Raw genomic sequence first — 21,559 nt, forward strand, 5'->3', positions numbered from 1 at the left:
TAAATAAATAACTAAATAAATAAATAAACAAATCAATAAAAAAATAAAAACAAATAAATAAACAAATAAATAAATCAAGAAATAAATAAATAAATAAATAAATAAATAAATAAATACAGACTTATTGCAAATTATATTTTTTGGAGTTCTGTCATTGACAAGTATAATCAGCGCAATTCCCAGTACTTACGTGTGTCAAAGTCTACAATATTCGTCAACGAAGGTAAATACTACATGGTTTCTGCTTGTCTGGTTATCGTATATGACTGGGATCCGCAGGCAGCTGTGATGGGCAGTTCATGTGCCGGCTGCTTTCATCAAGGCTGCAGGATTAATAAACGAGGAGTAATGCCGTTCTGACTACGGGTCAAATCCCACAGCAGTCAATGTGGGATTTGCGATAGAGAAAATGCGCTCCACTGCCAGCATTTTCAGGCTTCTCTACCAACCATCATCCCCGTTAATGCGTTCTTTTACTTTCTATCATCCCACGTGATTCACAACCGCAATTCTGTCCGCTGTCTGTTTCTCACCAAATGGACAGGGAATCGATTCCGAACACATTCTGTGTGACTGGCGGTGGATGACGTAATTGAAGGTGAGCTTCACAGTAACATTTTGGATTCTTTTTCCATTCCAATTAGATAAATTTTTCTTAATATTGGTATCGTATTCCATAATTTCTCAACAGTGTCACCAGTTAAAAATGAAACGCTGAAGGAGGATATGGTCAATGATTACGTAACGAAATAACTGTTTTAACATTATTCTTCTATACGTTCACCTCTCCGTCCACATCCAATTAGGCATCCATCCATCCATGAGTCAATAACTCAACATATAAATCGCTAACTCAGATCGTCATCCACTCTAAAACCATCAGTCACTTAATCAGATCGTCAGCCAACCTCAAATTCACAACTAGTTAACTCAGATCGTCGCCTGACTCAGATCGTCGGACACCGACTCACTAAAATCGTCGGCCACTGCCTCAGATCGTCGGTCACTAAATAACTCAGATCATCAGCCACATCCAAACACAGATCGTCGGCCACTACCTAACTCAAATCGTCGTCCACTACATATCTTAGATCGTCGGCCACTACCCAACTCAGATCGAGAGCCACTACATAATTCAGATCGTCGGTCACTAACTCAGATGGTCGGCCAATACCTAACTCAGATCGTCGGCCAATACCTAACTCAGAACGTCGGCCAATACCTAACTCAGATCGTCAGCCAATACCTAACTTAGATGGTCGGCCAATACCTAACTCAGATCGTCGGCCAATACCTAACCCAGATGGTCGGCCAATACCTAACTCAGATCGTCGGCCATTACCTAACTCGGATCGTCGGGCACTACCTAACTCACATCTTCCGCCACTGCCTAACTCAGGCTTATGTCACTGCTAACTCACATCGTCGGTCACTGCCTAGCTCAGATCACCGGCCACTACATAACTCATATCATTGGCTAGTACATAACTCAGATCATCGACCACTATCTAACTCAGATCGTCGGCCACTGCCTAACTCAGATGGTCGGGCACTATTTAACTCACATCTTCTGCCACTGCCTAACTCAGATATTACGTCACTACCTAACTCAGGTCGTCTGCCACTGCCTAACTCAGATCATCGACCACTGCCTAACTCAGACCATCGACCACTGCCTAACTCAGACCATCGACCACTGCCTAACTCAGACCATCGACCACTGCCTAACTCAGACCATCGACCACTGCCTAACTCAGACCATCGACCACTGCCTAACTCAGACCATCGACCACTGCCTAACTCAGACCATCGACCACTGCCTAACTTAGACCATCGACCACTGCCTAACTCAGACCATCGACCACTGCCTAACTCAGACCATCGACCACTGCCTAACTCAGGTCATCGACCACTGCCTAACTCAGACCATCGACCAATGCCTAACTCAGACCATCGACCACTGCCTAACTCAGACCATCGACCACTGCCTAACTCAGATCATCGACCACTGCCTAACTCAGACCATCGACCACTTCCTAACTCAGACCATCGACCACTGCCTAACTCAGATCATCGACCACTGCCTAACTCAGACCATCGACCAATGCCTAACTCAGACCATCGACCACTGCCTAACTCAGACCATCGACCACTGCCTAACTCAGATCATCGACCACTGCCTAACTCAGACCATCGACCACTGCCTAACTCAGACCATCGACCACTGCCTAACTCAGACCATCGACCACTGCCTAACTCAGACCATCGACCACTGCCTAACTCAGATCATCGACCACTGCCTAACTCAGATCATCGACCACTGCCTAACTCAGATCATCGACCACTGCCTAACTCAGATCATCGACCAATGCCTAACTCAGATCATCGACCACTGCCTAACTCAGATCATCGACCACTGCCTAACTCAGACCATCGACCACTGCCTAACTCAGATCATCGACCACTGCCTAACTCAGATCATCGACCACTGTCTAACTCAGATCATCGACCACTGCCTAACTAAGATCATCGACCACTGCCTAACTCAGATCATCGACCAATGCCTAACTCAGATCATCGACCACTGCCTAACTCAGATCATCGACCACTGCCTAACTCAGACCATCGACCACTGCCTAACTCAGACCATCGACCACTGCCTAACTCAGATCATCGACCACTGCCTAACTCAGACCATCGACCACTGCCTAACTCAGATCATCGACCACTGCCTAACTCAGACCATCGACCACTGCCTAACTCAGACCATCGACCACTGCCTAACTCAGATCATCGACCACTGCCTAACTCAGATCATCGACCACTGCCTAACTCAGATTGTCAACCACTGCCTAACTCAGATCGTCGGCTACAGCCTAACTCACATCTTCACTGCGTAACTCAGATCTTACGCCACTACGTAACTCAGATCGTCGACCACTGCCTAACTCAGATTGTCGGCCATTACCTAACTCAGATCGTCGACCATTACCTAACTTTGATCGTCGGACACTACCTAACTCAACTCTGATTAATAATACAATTTTCTTCTGAGAATCGCAGGTCAAGAATCTCACTGGCAAAACTTCGTAATTAGCAATAGTACCATTTGTCCCAAGCCTGGAGGCAGCACCCTCTCATAAGCTCATTTTACAAAAGAAAGTGAAGGCAGGGAAATTCAAGAGAATAATATCTGTTCCTATTAAAGTCAACTCTTGAGCGGCACAGAAATCTGCTAACAACTTTATCTGTTTGGTTGTTGTCGCAACAACTGAAATACCGACCTACAGCTTTGTTCTCCCATCAGACTTCTAAAATTCAGTTATTAGTTATTACTACTTCTGATTTTATTGCATGAAGTTGTGAATGTCTAATTCAAGTTTTAGATCTATATTTTGTAAGATGGTGCTAATTTTTGCAACTTGAAACAAATGTACACGTTTTTGTATCAGAAATGAAAAATAATACAGCGATTCCACACTTTTTGCTAGAAAACAAAATTTTCTCGAAAACAGGCTGTGTTTTAAAAAATTTGCGAAAAAAAAAAGTCTTAAACCTCTTCAAAACGATGTCTAAATTTAACAACACGTTTGTTGAATATACAACTTTCTAATTTATCGCTAATAACAAAAACTCTTCCCTTTGCGTATAAGCATTCGTATTTAACATTGAGGTTAAAATGATTATTTTTCCAAGTTACTTTTCCAAGTTGTACCTCATACTGACCAACTTTCAGATTGCCGTGTAGATTATTTCACTCAGAAGCTTTCTTGTTTTGAGCCTATAAACTGCTACAAATGAAACTTGGGTACTCGTAAATATATAGAGAGTTCAAAATATAAAATTCAACTGACGACCCATAAAGGCGCCCTGCCGAGTATTATATTAAACTTCACTGCCAGACGCGGAGCCTTGTTTTGTGAATATTGAGACAAAAATGCGGAAACTCTGCGGTATGATATTCAATTCCCTAGTTAAATTTCTTCACTTTCTTTAAACACAGAGAAGACTGCGAGATTTAATTCAGTATTTCTAAGATTAAAAACATACCAGAGTAACTTATTTCCTTAAAGACTTTTTGCTAATTACTTAGTATAGCCTATTGCTTTTGCAATAGATACATATTCGTATAGGCCTAGGTAATTACAGTGCAGGTCTCTTTTTGTTAAGGGCACTGTTGACTTTCGTAATGTGTGAAGATATACTTACTACTTACTTACTTACTTACTGGCTTTTAAGGAACCCGTAGGTTCATTGCCGCCCTCACATAAGCCCGTCATTGGTCCCTATCCTAAGCAAGATTAATCCAGTCTCTACCATCATATCCTACCTCCCTCAAATCCATTTTAATATTATCTTCCCATCTACTTCTCGGCCTCCCCAAAGGTCTTTTTCCCTCTGGCCTACCAACTAACACTCTATATGCATTTCTGGATTCGCTCATACGTGCTACATGTCCTGCCCATCTCAAACGTCTGGATTTTATGTTCCTAATTATGTCAGGTGAAGTAAACAATGCGTGCAGCTCTGCGTTGTGTAACTTTCTCCATTCTCCTGTAACTTCATCCCTCTTAGCCCCAAATTTTTTCGTAAGAACCTTATTCTCAAAAAACCCTCAATCTCTGTTCCTCTCTCAAAGTGAGAGTCCAAGTTTCACAACCATACAGAACAACCGGTAATATAACTGTTTTATAAATTCTAACTTTCAGATTTTTTGACAGCAGACTAGATGACAAAAGCTTCTCAAACGAATAATAACAGGCATTTCCCATATTTATTCTGCGTTTAATTTCCTCCTGAGTGTTATTTATATTTGTTACTGTTGCTCCAAGATATTTGAATTTTTCCACCTCTTCGAAGGATAAATCTCCAATTTTTATAGTTCCATTTCGTACAATATTCTGGTCACGAGGCATAATCATATACTTAGTCTTTTCGGGATTTACTTCCAACCCTATCGCTTTACTTGCTTCGACTAGAATTTCCGTGTGAAGATATACTTCAAACTAAAATTTTTGACTAACGATCTCTAAACAACAGATAAAAGCATAAATAGCTAATTTAAGTATTAAATCATACGATTACTGAGAAATATGACATAGTAGCATTTATTTAACAACGTTATCAAGAGACAAAAACGATAGGTAATTGAGATTTTCCGGTCTCTGATTGGGTCAAAAACCCTCATAGAACTGATATATAACCCTTGCGGTGAATTTCGGTGAAATCCGGAGGGCCTAATTAGTGAAGTCCACTCTCCTGACCTCCACGCTGGGCCCTCTGGGATCTTTCAAACTTCGAAGAAACAATGGTGTACGGAAAGCAACAGAAAGCTACTGTACTTATCTTTCCCAGGAAAAAACTCTGCAAACATGGTAAGATGAGTCTTTCCGGGTAAAAGATTCCAGACGTAAACTATGTCCGCAAACAAGACGAAGATCATAGTATCAGAAATAAAATAAAGGCCCTGGAACAAGTAGAAAGATTCAAATACTTAGGAATATATATGATAAGAACTTTCTTGTGTTAAATATTATTAACGTACCTTGTTAACATGTTTCGACCTATTTTCGGTCATCTTCGGAACTGGTCGTTGTTGGTCTTGGCGCCTCTTGTTTCCTGTGTGGGTGTGTTCGAAGTGTAGAGTCAAAGAGTGTATGTGTTCTGAAATTGACTCTACACTTCGAACACACCCACAAGAGGCGCCAAGACCAGCAACGACCAGAACATACACTCTTTGACTCTACGCTTCGAACACACCCACACAGGAAACAAGAGGCGCCAAAACCAACAACGACCAGTTCCGATGATGACCGAAAATAGGTCGAAACATGTTAACAAGATACGTTAATAATATTTAACACAAGAAAGACTTATCATACATATTCCGAAGTGATACAGTGTTAAAAGTTGTGTAATCAAGATGTACAATCAAATACTTACTATAAATAATAACATGAGCTACTGTCAGGAAGTCAAAAGGAGGATAGTAATGTAAAATGAAGCTTTCAATAAAGAAAGGAGCATCATCTACGGACCCTTGGAAAAAGAACCAAGGAAGAGACTAGTGAATTGCTTTGTGTGGACGGTGGCATTGTTTGAAGCAGAAATGTGGACATTACGAAGAAGTAAAGAGAAACGGCTAGAAGCATTTTAAATGTGGATATGGAGGACAATTGAGACAGAATAAGAAATGAAGCTGCGCGAGGAATAGTGGGCGAAGAAAGAATAATGCTGAAACTGATCAGGAAGAGAAAAAGAAATTGGCTAGGTCTCTGGCTAAGAAGAAACTGTCTCTGAAGAATGAACTGGAAGGAATTGTGAACGGAAGAAAATTTCGGGTCAGAAGAGGACTTCAGTTGATAAACAATATTAAGATATATGGATCGTATGCGAGAAAATTTTGAGTTATAATACTCTTCGCATTTATTATACTTGTTTTTCTAAAGAAACTTACGATGACTCAGCATCACTATTTTCAAACCTCATCGCAGCGTCAATTTGGAGAGAAGAGTTGCTTTTAGGGAACTCAATTACTTAATATAAATATTTAAGATAAATCATTTCACTGAAAATCTACACTAAATACACTGATTTAACAGTAGATTTATCAGAAGGTAATCATCATAATGAATTATAAGTTCTTCATAATAGTCAAATGATTTCTACTCTAAAAGTTGTCTTTATTCTATTCATTCGTTCATTCAATCATAGTGTTCTTCCCAAGAGCAGGTCTTTCACTGTAAACCAAGCTTTCTCCAGTCTTTCCTATTTTCAGCCTTCCTCTTTGTCTCTGCATATGATCCTTATATCTTAATGTCGACTATCATCTGATATCTTCTTCTACCCCAAACTCTTCTCCCGTTCACCATTCCTTCCAATACATCCTCCAGTAGAGAGAATAGCTGTTTTCTTATTTGATGTTTAGCAGAATGGTGTCTGGAAGTAATCAGTAAGGCATTGTGAGGAAAGTGCCGAGAACATGTGAAGGGGTTTCTATTCTATTAATCCCTCTTAATGGGAGTGACACTATTATCTGTGGATTTTGAACTGGCGGATCAAGGTCACGTACAAAAGTACAAACCACGAACGAGTCACCGAACTGAAAACTGTGAACTGAAGCACTGGTAATTCCGGTTATTCCAGCTATCTTTAGTTGAGGAGAATGGTCCAGGATTGGGGTAACTCGTTTCACGGTCAGACATGCTGATTATTACTTCACAGCGGTGGACGTGAAGAGGTTTCAGGTTTCAACCTCTTTGACATATCTGTGGGAATGGATGGACTCATTGCTCACACCTGGTTAGAATAATTAGTGTTTAATTTTACAGCTGCTGTCCATTGCGATGATGAAAGAATAGTTTTCTTGGATACAGAACTGTTTCTCTTTGGAAATATCGTACTTTATATTTCTGAATTCCAATAACTTGCCATTTCTTTTTAAACTAATCTAGAAATGATCTTTTTCTGAAATCCTCATGATTTTTCCGTGAAGTGCCCAAATTGCTTCCAAGAGCTTGCTCGCAAAGTTTCATTTCATTTTCAAATTTGACAAAGTTAACCAAAGGATGTTAAAATAATTTTAAATCATTTTCATTAAAGAAAAATGTTGCAAATATTTCTCCTAGGAGCAATTGAATACTGCTAATCCGATTTATTTATGAAGTTACAATAGCCAAGTAATGCTGACACTCATCAGGAGGAGAAAAAGAAACTGGCAAGGTCACTGGGTAATAAGATATTGCCTTTGAAGGATACATTGGCAGGAATAGTGAATAGGAGAATAGGTTGAGGCACAAGAAAATATTAGATAATAGACAACATTAAGATACGAGTACAGTGGAAGCTCTTAAGTTCGACAGAAATCAAGTTCGACGTCCTATAGTTACCTATAGTTTGACTGCTTACGTAGGAGAATTAGACACGCCCCTATATGGGCACTAAGAAATGGGTTTGCCATTTGAATGAGAATTGGTTCTGTGTCTTGTAGTGATACTTTTGTTAAAGGAAAACAGAATATTTGATGGATTAGGACATCCATATTTAATCACTGATTTTAAATTAATGAACTCTTCTTTTTCTATTTGAGAATTGTGCCGTTTGTGAGACGGAACTGTCGAAACCCACTGTGGTACTAGAAGCGCATACACAAGTCACGGGCGGGCAGGAAATGTAAGTACAGTACTGTATTCGTTGATGGGTAACCAATAAGAATTTGTATTCATTTCACCTGCCACACCCACTACCCTTATTGGAATGAACTTACAATTCTGTTTTGTCGAACTTAGGAGAGTCCACTGGATTGCATGAGCAATTAGGAGGAAGGCGGAAAGTAGGAAGGATTGGAGAATTCTGAGTTCACAGTGAAAGACCTGTCCTCGGGCAAAAAACCAATGAATGAATGAATGAATGAATGAATAGCTAAGTGTATTTCTTGTGGTTTGATTTCACGTTGGACTCATAGGAGTATGTTAAGACCATTTATGACTAGACAGTGGATGCGGGATGACTTATCGTTGAATGTAGGTGCACATTTACTATATGTTACAATTTTTTCATTCAGACCATTGGCTGAACAGGTTTTAAACGTAAACACAGACGACGTCAACATGCTACTGTAGCTCCGTACAGTTAGAATGAAAAGAAAAATAACGTACTGTAGCACACACCTCGTCATCATTGATGGAATTACTAGCGTTGCAGTAAACGACGATATAGTCTCCTAAGTTGCCGAAGCTGAATCGTCTTCGCCTATCCTGCAGGATAACACAACTGCACACATTGCGTTGCAATGTTACTATGAACGGGCCGGGGTCCCTTCATTCTGTACGCTGCTGTACTCGCCAGGTACTCAAAAGACGGACGACACGGCACGTGCCATATACTCTGATACGAAACAACTTCACTTTACCTTAAGTCATCCCGCATACACAGTCTACTTATGATTAACCCCGTAAACTTTTCGCCGCAGAGCGTTGCTCTTGATACACCATGGCAGGTGGTCTATAATGCACTCTGGTTACGATTAATGGAGAAATAGTAAACTGCCGGTTGGGGAAACGAGAGTTACCTAAGAAAACATACAACCTAAGATCAGAAATTGTGGACCCATCGAAATTCGAATCCGGATTACTAGCATGAGAAATTAATTTTCTAGCCGACCGCTTAACAATATACCACATAAACAAAATTACTGATTCAGAATAAATGGAATGCAAAAGTAATGCAATAATATTTTATGACTTAGAAATTAGCAAGAAACTAAATAGTAAAGAATTCGTCTCGAATGCGAAATATATGAGTGTCTGCAAAGTTTGCCGTGAAGTCGTTACCTGAGGCAATGGAATTCAAAGGCCTTTGAGAGCTTCGCTTCGTGTATCAAATTTAAATTCCAAGGAACACAGCTGTGAAGACACCCAACGCTCCTCTTTAACGACCTCTCCGGAAGTTCTGATGCGACGTCTATCGTACGTAGGTGTTCATATAATATGGAAGAACGGCTGTAACTATAGGACGAGAAAACTCAATTACATACCTTCAATGGAGCGGCGAACGTCAATGATTAAATCTGGGCTACTTTCCATTTTTAGCAGTTTTAAATATATATTTTACCGATACTCGCGTAGGTTTCGGTGTCTACATTATTCATTAACTAGTCACTCCGTATATAGAAAAATATCAGGGAATGATGTATCGATTTCTTGACAAGGGGCTTATCGGTTATTAAAGTACTTTCTTTGATATTTAAGCGAACGTTAGAGGCTAATTTCAGAAATATCAGTACCAAGGTTAAACCAGCGAATAGGGATTATAAAGAATGGACACTGAGCGAATTTTCCTGTGTTTTGTTTCTCCGTGCGCCAGCGGCTAGTTCCACTTTCAAGCGCTAGAGGTAGTGTAATCGAGCATACGCTAAGATAATAATTGAGAATAGAATTAAGGCACAGGATCCAAACATCGCCTACCTTATTGCATAATACAGTAACGCTTTGCTTCAAATAAATTCAAGTTAACAGCTTTTCCTTATTTCTCAGTGACAAACTAGTTGTAATAATAATATTTTATATTTCATATATCATAAATTATATTATAAAATAATATAATACATTATATAATTAAGTATCGAATTCGTTTAATATTTGTATATAATATAATATAATTATATGGTTTTACTTCTCGTAAGAGTTTTGTTTTTCCATTTTCAGCGCTATCAAATCATTACATATTTTAATTGTTGTTGGGGTCAACGTCTGAACTCTCATTATAAAGGAACTCTAGAGTCTAGACATTACAGTTAATGAAGGATTTATTATTTTATGGATCCAATTTATTTTATTTGAGTAGATAATGTAGCTAGATGTATTAATTGTATGTGTTATATTTCCGCTGTGTCGACTGCTAGCTGGTGTGATGTCAGCGCCAACTCTAGGGAGAAAGCAGAATCTGACGCTCTAGCTGGCTTGAAGGTCATTGAAATCGGTCCGGCTACATCAAAGGTACCGACACGAAGTGTCCATTCTTTATAATCCCTATTCGCTGGTTAAACATTCTTTATAAAATAAGATCGATCGATCACTCACTCACTCACTCACTCACTCACTCACTCACTCACTCACTCACTCACTCACTCACTCACTCACTCACTCACTCACTCACTCACATTCATAGTTTTATACCCTACAGCAGTGATGTCAAAGCAAGCGCATTTTTCTGACCTTGACGTCGTGCGCGGGCATCAAGCGCTAGGTATGGAAGGAGGAAGAACTATGTATATGAATAAGCAGCCTGTTGGATTAAGAAAACAGTGGTGTGCAAACTTCATAAGGAACGTGAAATTTTATGTCGTTATTTTTATATGGCCTCTTTCTGTTTGATATTATCTATATTATCTGTAAACAACAGTACTAAAACCAAAGTCTTGATATTGCTGTTGTGTTTTAATCGTTAATAACATAATAAAGAGTTAAGAAGGAATATACACATAAATTTAATAGTAGTACAACTATACTGTACTAAATGGATGAAACATCATTCATAAAGTGACATCCCAAAGAAAGAGATTGAATATGTCATGGTAAGTTGAAATTGATATTGATGGTATTTTTAGCCTTATAAAAGTAATCAATGAACTGAACAAAACAATATTATAGTACAAAGCAAAGTTACTTAGGTATATGTTTTAACTGTAACTAATATTACATAACAAAACTCTTACCGCATTATGCTTTTAAATTGATGTTGATGCGTAACTTCTTGTCATTAGAATATTAAATTAGTTTCTCGAATTCTGCTGAAGGTATAGAGCTGACGTTTTACAAACACATGGGCACCTATCTTTTGTTTATGGTGTAACAGTAGTTGCTTTGTTAATTCATTTCCTTACAAACATTTTCCATGCGAATATTTTAAAAATTTTCAATACACTATATTCAGTAATACGTATTTACGATATATTAGATTTACAAAAACATTGTTTTAGTACCTGTAAAGCTACTAAATAAATATATCGGAAAATTTCACTTTTCTGTAAAAAAAAAAAAATTGAGAAATTGAATAAAAGAGCAAACTTGTGAAAAATGAGCATTAAAATTAAAACTTACATTCTTATAATGTACTTATACTTCTCAGACAAATCTAAAAATTAATATGGATACAGTTTTAATAAGTTCTCTTCCCTTTATCCATTGAATCTGTCCTGGTCATCCCTGTATATAGCTCGACCAAGCGGCATATACTATTTCTCTCGTCTCTCTCCTTTCCGCTGTAAAGCGCTAAGTCTCTCCTGAGCTTTAAAGCGCGCGCTTGATCCTATTGGCATCTTTTGACATGACTGCCCTACAGGCTTCAATATGCACCACTGAAGTAAAAAAAAAAAGAGAAAGTAAATACAAAGGGTGTGACAAGGGAATGATGGGAAACTAGAACAGGTAATCAAAAGAATAATAAATAACGAAGAAAGAAGGCGGAAAAAAGAAAAATCTTGCAGAATGCCTGTTCTCAGCCGCTTTACAAACTAAATATTTTACAGAGCCTGTTCCCAGTCAAATCTTGGTTTTCTTTGTCGTTGACAATGAAATGTCAACTAACTGAATGAATTGCGTCTGGGCTCAAATAGACATATGTCCATAAATCATCTAAGGTCTCCGGATATAACTAAGAGCCACCTCTGCTTCCTCCAGTATACGGATGTTAGAATTCCATTTCCGAGGAAGGTGTCCTGTTAGATGAAATTCATCACCTTTTCGCTAGGATAGAATGTTAGGCTTATTAATAGCAGATTTCAATTTCAACAAGGATGAGCAATGGTCAGAAAGTTTACCTAAAATTCCTCATTTGTTTTACATACTAGGCCTATACGAGAGACACCACCAGCTTTACTTACGTTCTAAAGAAAGCCGTATTAACAAATTTAATGTCCTTAAAATTACATTATTTTAGATGATTTTTGAGCCTGGAATCCTCGGATATGAGCCTAATGGTAGGTGTGGTAATCACTTATTCACTAAGGGCATCAACTTTTAAAGGGCTACTAATTACGTTTACGAGTAAGTACTTCTTTTAACCATGCTTACAGTAATTTATTAGGTGATATCCTTCAGAGCTCAGCACAAAGCGGCGTCCTTCTAATGGCTATGAACTCCATATTCCTATTCCTTTCTTTTCAAATACGGAAAATAAAATTGCGGACACGTGAAGTAAATTTATCACCATGAAAGTTAGTGGCAGTTGCAGCAGAATAGTAGTAGTAGTAGTAGTAGTAGTAGTAGTAGTAGTAGTAGTATAGTAGCAGCAGCGTACTACTAGTAGTAACAGCAGTAGCAGAGTAGTAGTAGTAGTAGTAGTAGTAGTAGTAGTAGTAGTAGTAGTAGCAGCAGCAGCAGCAGAGTTGCAGTAGTAGTAGTAGTATAGTAGCAGTGTACTACTAGTAGTAACAGCAGTAGCAGAGTACTAGTAGTAGTAGTAGTAGTAGTAATAGCAGCAGAGTAGTAGTAGTAGCAGCAGAGTAGTAGTAGTAATAGTAGTAACAGCATAGTACTAGTAGTATTAGCAGCAGCAGAGTTGCAGTAGTAGTAGCAGTAGCAGCAGAGTACTAGTAGTAGTAGTAGTAGTAGTAGCAGAGTAGTAGTAGTAGTAGTAGTAGTAGTAGTAGCAGCAGCAGTGTACTAGTAGTAGTAGTAGTAACAAAGTAGCAGTAGTAGCAGAGTACTATTAGCAGTAGCAGCGGTGTACTAGTAGTAGTAGCAACAGAGTAGTAGTAGTAGTAATAGTAGCAGGAGAGTACTAGTAGTAGTAGCAACAGAGTAGTAGTAGTAGTAATAGCAGCAGAATACTAGTAGTAGTAATAGTAGCAGGAGAGTACTAGTAGTAGTAGTAATAGCAGCAGAGTACTAGTAGTAGTAGCAACAGAGTAATAGTAGTAGTAATAGCAGCAGAGTACTAGTAGTAGCAACAGAGTAGTAGTAGTAGTAGTAATAGCAGCAGAGTACTAGTAGTAGTAGCAACAGAGATGGTAGTAGTAGTAATAGCAGCAGAGTACTAGTAGTAGTAGCAACAGAGTAATAGTAGTAGTAGTAATAGCAGCAGAGTACTAGTAGTAGTAGCAACAGAGTAATAGTAGTAGTAGTAATAGCAGCAGAGTACTAGTAGTAGTAGTAGCAACAGAGTAGTAGTAGTAATAGCAGCAGAATACTAGTAATAGTAGCAGTAGCAGCAGTGTACTAGTAGTAGTAGCAACAGAGTAGTAGTAGTAATAGCAGCAGTGTACTAGTAGTAGTAGCAACAGAGTAGTAGTAGTAGTAGTAGTAATAGTAGCAGGAGAGTACTAGTAGTAGTAGCAACAGAGTAGTAGTAGTAGTAATAGCAGCAGAATACTAGTAGTAGTAGCAGTAGCAGCAGTGTACTAGTAGTAGTAGCAACAGAGTAGTAGTAGTAATAGCAGCAGTGTACTAGTAGTAGTAGCAACAGAGTAGTAGTAGTAGTAGTAGTAGTAGTAGTAGTAATAGTAGCAGGAGAGTACTAGTAGTAGTAGCAACAGAGTAGTAGTAGTAGTAGTAGTAATAGCAGCAGAATACTAGTAGTAGTAGCAGTAGCAGCAGTGTACTAGTAGTAGTAGCAACAGAGTAGTAGTAGTAATAGCAGCAGTGTACTAGTAGTAGTAGCAACAGAGTAATAGTAGTAGTAGTAATAGCAGCAGAGTACTAGTAGTAGTAGCAGTAGCAGCAGTGTACTAGTAGTAGTAGCAACAGAGTACTAGCCTAGTAGTAGTAGTAGGTAGTAGCAACAGAGTAGTAATAGTAGCAGCAGAGTAGTAGTAGTAGCAGTAGCAGCAGAGTACTAATGGTAGTAGCAGTAGCAGGAGAGTAGGCCTACTAGTGGTAGTAGCAGCAGAGTAGTAGAAGTAGTAGTGTTCAAGAATAAGGTGCTTAAGAAAATATTGGGGCTAAGAGGATTGAAATTACAAGAGAACGGAGAAAGTTACACAACGCAGAACTGCACACATTGTATTCTTCACCTAATATAATTAGAAACACTATATCAAGATAATTGAGGTGGACAGGGCGTGCAGCACGTATGGGTGAATCCAGAAATGCGTATAGAGTGTTAGTTGGCAGACTTGAGGGAAAAAAAGCCTTTGGGAAGGCCGAGACGTAGATGGGAGAATAATATTGAAATGGATTTGAGGGAGGTGAGATATGATGCTATGGAATGGATTAATCTTGCTCAGGATAGGTACCGATGGCGGACTTATGTGAGGGCGGCAATGAACCTCCGGATTCCTTGAAAGATATTTTGTAAGTTACATGTAAGCACGTACAAAAAAAATATTTCGTATTTATTTTCAGGTGTTTGACATTCTGTGGAGCGACCCTCAGCCCGGCGACGGATGCATACCGAACTCCCTGCGTGGTGCGGGCACTTATTTCGGGCCCGACGTCACGGAGAAGTTCCTGCAGAAGTACAAGCTGCTGTACCTCATCAGGTCCCACGAATGCAAGCCCGGTGGTTACGAGCTCACCCACGGCAGCAAGGTACCGCAGTGTTGATCTTTTATCAATATGACACACGAACACAATACGCTAATTACTGTGAACTTTGAAGTCCGTTCACATGAGCAAATAACGTCAGCGGCTGATAAGGACCGCAATGCTGATACTCTGTACTACGGCCCACGCACTGCAGGACTCCTCTTTGAGCAATTAATGCGCCGCAATGCTTTATGGTCCATACGAAGATAACGAGGTTATTAAACTAGTCACTAAGGCTGCTAATCTAGATGTACAATACGGCTGTTGCATAAATCATTTGTTCAGGGATCTACAAATTCCTCAGACAAAGGAGAAAATGCTTTTACTGTCATATAAGATGTTGAGAGTGTAGTAAATAGGCTGCGGTAATTTAGTTCCCTATCGGCAAGCTTTGTGTTGAATGAATATGCGTTTTTGGCAAATGCATTGGTGAAAGACGCTTCAGAACATTTATGCCTATTTACGACGATATTTATTAACGGTCTTACTAATAAAAACTCTATATACAGACGTTTAACTGTCTTATACTTATACAGGGACATCATTTTATTTTTAATAACATTTCTAATATTAACCTTTGGCTTAAAGTTTGTGAACCGGAAACACCGTTTGTTACCCCCCTTCCACGATTGGAGTTCGATGATACTGGCGTAAGATACAAACAAATCATTTTACTAGGTACAGGAGGGGTGAAAAGTAGTTCATTCATTTACGTAAAGTAGGAAATATCGCGATTTTGAGTTTGATAATTTTCATTACGTTTTTCTTTAATCAAAATACAGTAAAGTATTAACAATAGGCCTAGGTGTTTTACTCTCGAACTGAGCTGTCCGTTCGGACGTATTCATTATGCAGTGCATATTATACTGTCTACAGCACATTAGCGTACAATATAGAGAATGAAGTTAAATTGAATAATAATCAAAATATGGATATTTAAACACATATTTGAAAATGATGGCCGTTCATTTCTATACAGGTTTCAGTTCTTTTTTGCATATTATCGCACATAGACTATTATACCTAATTCCAATTATCAGTTTCGTCTTTCGTACTAGTAACTCATGTTGAAATAATTGTGTACCTACTTTATAAAAGAGTACCTTACGTACTGTAAATTAAATCTTCACTTCTGCCCGATCCGAAAAGATAAAATTATTCAGACATGCTATTTACTGTCCGTCCAATTGGTTTTGTCGCATGGTCGTAGAAAGGGGGGAAATCACGTGGCAGTTAATTACTTAACGAGGTCCTTTTATTTAAGTTATTTTAAACAGTTGTATAATATTACGTAGACGTCCAATTCCTAACAGAAATTAATGTTTCCAGAAAAGAGCTAAGACAGCCTAGCCACAAAGGGATGGGCAGAAGTGGGTAGGGAAAATCGGGATGCGACATAGGCAAATGGGCGACAGTACCTGTGCGAGATTATGATTCAATATTGAAAGCGAACATATTTCTGGAACGTACTATACTCACTAACTCAGTACTGTTTGTGTTTACTATGACCGTAAGGCGACTTTGACTGTATACTGTTGGTTCTGTGTGGAGAACGATTGGAAGTTTACTAGTAGAGGGGTTGGGAGTGAAGTACCTTAAAAAATCAGGTACAATAAAAATTGAAGTAAAAATAAAATGATGTCCCTGTACAATGAGCAGCTCGTTTATAAGTCGTGTGTAAATTCCTTACTAATAATCACTACATACGTCGTGTATAACAGTATAACTGTTACACAGCTACGTCATAGTTTCGTCATTACTTCATTACGAAATGTAATAGAATATCTGAGGTTCTCTATTGCATCCGGTAAAGCGCTCTAGTGTGCCGTGTTAAGTATCGATAGTACAACTGGCTCTAATCGATTAACGCACTATATTTTGGTCAAGGAGTACAAGCTACAGCAATATTATTCTAATTATTCTGTGTTCTTTGGTTTGTTCTTCTATGGTTACAAGGCAACCATCATCATAAAATGACAGTCGGTACGAACAGCTGCTAGAAGGGCGGCCTTTTTTTCCTCCATATACAACGCTTAAACAAGAGGTTTCGTGTATATAGGCTAACTACTGCAAAGCAATTTCCATTGTATAGTTACAGACTGTTTATACATCCATCGCTTATGCATGGTTTATTAGTAACGTTTTCTGTCTCAACTCTGCATAAATCTCGTATAAAAACTATACACGGTTTATTAGTAAAACCGTAAATAAACATCACGAAACAATATACGTATATTTTAAGAGAGAATGTTACTACTTGTTTTTTTTTTTGGCATTTTCATTATTCTTTGATTTTTGTTTACCTCCGCAGTCAATACAGTATTTTGTGAAAATAGAACAGTTCTCATGTAACCACCTTTCACATTCACAACACTTTATCCAATCACATTCCTCTTCTGTTAGGTAACAGAATTCGTTGCATTCTTTCCAGCAATCTAAACTTTAAATCAGCACTGTACAGGGTGATTCACGAGGAAAGGTAAAAAATTTAGAATGCGAATTCTGAAGTCATTCTGATTCAAAAAGTTCATATGAATATGGGTCCGTTTTAGACCAGTTAGGGAAATATGGCTCTTTGATTTCACAAAAATTTCTGAGATTCCATTGTACTAACTCGCATTTAGAGACAGATAACGGATAAATTTAAAGTTTATATTCACGTATGCATACATACCTAATATTATAGACATCGGGGTCGATGTTTTCGCACATTTTCAAAGGTACCTTCCTTCTGCTTCAAGGCACTGTTGCGCTCGGGCGTGAATCGCGCTCGTCGCTCGGGGGAGTTTTTCGTGGCTGTTATTTATGCGGCGTGCAGCATCCAAAGTACGGTCGATGAGCGCATCTTGCGTTTCCACCTTTCTTTGCTATACCAAATCTTCCATCCAACCCCATAAATACTCTTCGATATGGTACCCTTTTGTTCGGAAAAAATCGTTCATATTCAGCGACAGCACGCAAGGAACTTCCATCGCACAAACCATAAACATACACAATATCGGCGTATTCTGTAGTCGAAAATTTATAAGGCATCTTGAAAAACACAACTTAATTATGTAGTGTAGGTAGCTGACTGAACTGCTGTGAACTGATAAGTGATAGTGTATTTATGTTATGTGCTGGTTCTGTGTCATTAGATCAGACAAGAGCAGGCGATTGGTGATTTGTAATGTCCCACCATCCGGTCTGTGAAGTGAATGAACATCTCTTATCCATATCGCTCACAATGCAGATTCCAATGTCTTACATTATTCATTGCGATCCGTGACCTTGTCTCACGTCTCACATCAGGGGCATATGGTAACGTCTGATTCACATTGGGGCGAGACGTTTTACCTCCCCTCAAAAAAGTGCATCTAGCTCCGCCATCGTTCGAAAACGGAGCTATGTAGATATCACCTTTTTCACTCAAAATGGCATAAAATATCGTATCCTAAATTTCTGACCTTTCCTCGTGAATCACCCTGTATTTCTATCGTGTTGAATAAATGATTTGCGTAGTTATGGGATAAATATTTCAAAAACAAAGAAAGGAGAAAGACCGAAACATGTACAATATTCAAACCACTTATACTTAATGTGGGTACGTGGACTCAACGGCACCTTTGGGAATGAAACAGCCCATCAGCTAGTCGAGTCAGAGCAATTTTCGAGGCGCCTGTCGTTTACGACAAATGTCCAGTAACCCACATAAGAAATAACGTTAAAGCGGATCTCCTTAAAATTTAGAGCTAATGGTGGGGAAACTACAATTTTGGATCAATAGCAAGGGAACTTTCTTCTCCAAATTCACTGGAAATTTTAGAAGAGACTAACACTTAATTACATTCTCAGAGATTTCTTTGACGTTCTATAAATTTAGGAACATATTTTGAAAGATTTAGTTTACAAGCGAACGACAGTAACCTTTGTAAGTGGTGGAATAACCGAGATTTGTTCCCGCTAGTACGTGTGTTTTCCAACGAAGCGGTCCGTGGTTCGATTCTTGCCGTGAGTGGAGTTTTATCTTCATGCTACGGGGCTTCGTACTCCACCCTTGTCTTGCTTTCAGATATTCAAGTAAGGAAAATCTCATCCAGAGAATTGGCGTCTGGAAAGGTTCCCAAAATGCTGGCTGCGTTTCCACGTTGGACGGCTATTCCTATACGTTGCCGTAGATAATTGGTGCAGTGAGGGTCTCCAGTAACAGTCACCACACTTCTACCAATTTTGAAAACTAGGTCTTTTGCTTCTTTACACCAGGAGCCTAGTGTTTCGAAAGCAAAGACGATGAAGATGTAATTGTTTACATTACATACATATAATTTTATTTATAACTAGCCGTACCCGTGCGCTCCGCTGCACCCGTTAGAAATAAATATTAAGTAATTACATAATTAAAATAGGACATTTGATCCAGGGAACATTCGTGTTTGACAGAAGGATAAATCGTTTAATATGTTACTTAATTTAAATTGCATCCAAATAATTAAAATGCGATCATTTTGGTCCAGAGACCACTCATTGGTGCAATGACAATTCCTTTAACATGTTTCTAATTTTTATTACATGCAACCATAGTTTAATGAACATTGACATCATTTAGACTTAATGTGTACACTTTATTTTACTTCTTTTAGGTTTCCATTGAATTATGGTAATAACTTAATTTTAACCCTTGTTTTCTACGTATTCAGTAAATGGAGTTTGGCCTACTATGGTTCTGAACCCTTCAAATAACTTAAATTATATTACCGTATATAATATTACATTACATATATTATATTATATTATATTATATATCAGAAGTTACTGTAATAACATTATAGCATTATGTCCATCTAGAGAAACTACACTTTCCAATGGTGAAATAATAATTAATTATACAAATCGGTTAATTTAGCTTCCGATATTACTTCATACAAACACAGAAACATTCTCTGTAGGCTATCTTTCATAGCTTTCGATTGTTGCTGTCCAAGGCTCCTTATAGACGAAGTCATTTGTTTTTTAATTCATTACACGGCCTTAGATGGCAGTTATTTTAATTTTAAAACTCATTTATCTCATTAAATATCAGTCCTATCAAAATGTTTCAAGGAATAAAACTTATTGCAAATTATTTATGAAGCAACGTTTGTTATGTAACATTTTTCACAAAAATCAATAATAAGCGCGATATTTCGATTTATTTAATTCAGGCCCCCTTATAACCCCCCTTTTAAATAACGTATTATGAATGCCATCTAGCCTAAAATCTAAGTTACAACGAACTTAATTTATATTTCAATTTTCATCAAAATCCGTTCAGCCATTATCGCGTGAAAAGGTAACAAACATACAGACAGACAGACAGACATACAAACAAAAATGTCAAAAAAGCGATTTTCGGTTTCAGGGTGGTTAATTATATATGTTAGGACCAATTATTTTTGGAAAATCGAAAATTACCAGAAAAATTTCGGCTACAGATTTATTATTAGTATAGATTAAACGAAAGAGATTCATCTTATTCAGAATTTAATGATGAATCCATCTATAAAGTTTATATTGTGTAACAGAAGTCATTAAAAAGTTGTAAAGGAAAATCTAAACCCACTACTTTCTTACAAAATACTATAACGGAAAATAGAGATGGATCACATAAAATAATATTTTTAGTAGCTTAATTTTGTTCCTTATTAACAAAAATATTAATGATGACAGTAATAAATCCAATTTAACGGAATAATAATGATAATATTATTATAAATAATCAGAAAAAGAATTATAATTTATTATGTTTGTAAAAGACGATAATATCCAGGACAGTATGAATCAGCAAATTGAAATTCAGAACCCAATAGGTTAGAAAATTTAACAAACGAAACTGAACATTACATAAACTAACCTAAATTGAAAATTGATTGAACTGAACCTAACCCAATGTAAGTTACTAATAAGTTAAGAAAAATAAATAACCTTCACATCACTCATAGAAGATTAATGACTGCATTATGGAAGATGAGATCTCTTTTGAAATACAGCAAAACCTCGTTAATCCGAACCCCGATAAGCCGGACTTAGCTTAATCCGGACAGGCAAAAAAAAAAAAGATGAGTTTTGAAAAATTAAAGAATCTTGTTTTAATACTTATGTACTTTTATACATTAGAACTATGGAATTACAATAATTACAATATTACACCTATAGAATTAAAATAAAGAAAATCCATCAAGTTTGCATTAAAGTAACGAAACTATACAAACAAATATTATTGCTATACATTTTACTGTACTGTATAATATATTTGTCCTATACCCTTTAAATACACCATAATAAACGTGTTTTGTTGTTATATCCGGAGTTTTAATGCACTTTCTACTGCTAATAATAATAATAATAATAATAATAATAATAATAATAATAATAATAATAATTCTTTATTTATACTGGCAGAGTTAAGGCCATAGGGCCTTCTCTTACACTCTACCAGGTCACAAAGTATACAAGCAGTTAAAATTTAACAAAAAGTTAAAGAACAGAATACTAACATATTACAAAGAGAAATAATA

At 37.7% G+C, this 21,559-nt stretch overlaps 1 protein-coding gene across 1 annotated transcript in view; it reads left to right on the top strand.

Annotated features, from left to right (window-relative positions):
• Positions 1–21,559, top strand: part of rdgC (retinal degeneration C) — a 484,209-nt gene that overhangs the window by 330,387 nt on the left and 132,263 nt on the right. The window contains exon 12 of the mRNA XM_069835771.1: positions 14,844–15,029. Coding sequence (XP_069691872.1) covers positions 14,844–15,029 — 186 coding nt within the window. The remainder of the gene's footprint in view (positions 1–14,843; positions 15,030–21,559) is intronic.

The sequence above is a fragment of the Periplaneta americana genome, chromosome 9 (genome assembly GCF_040183065.1).
Source record: "Periplaneta americana isolate PAMFEO1 chromosome 9, P.americana_PAMFEO1_priV1, whole genome shotgun sequence".
Taxonomy (NCBI): domain Eukaryota; kingdom Metazoa; phylum Arthropoda; class Insecta; order Blattodea; family Blattidae; genus Periplaneta; species Periplaneta americana.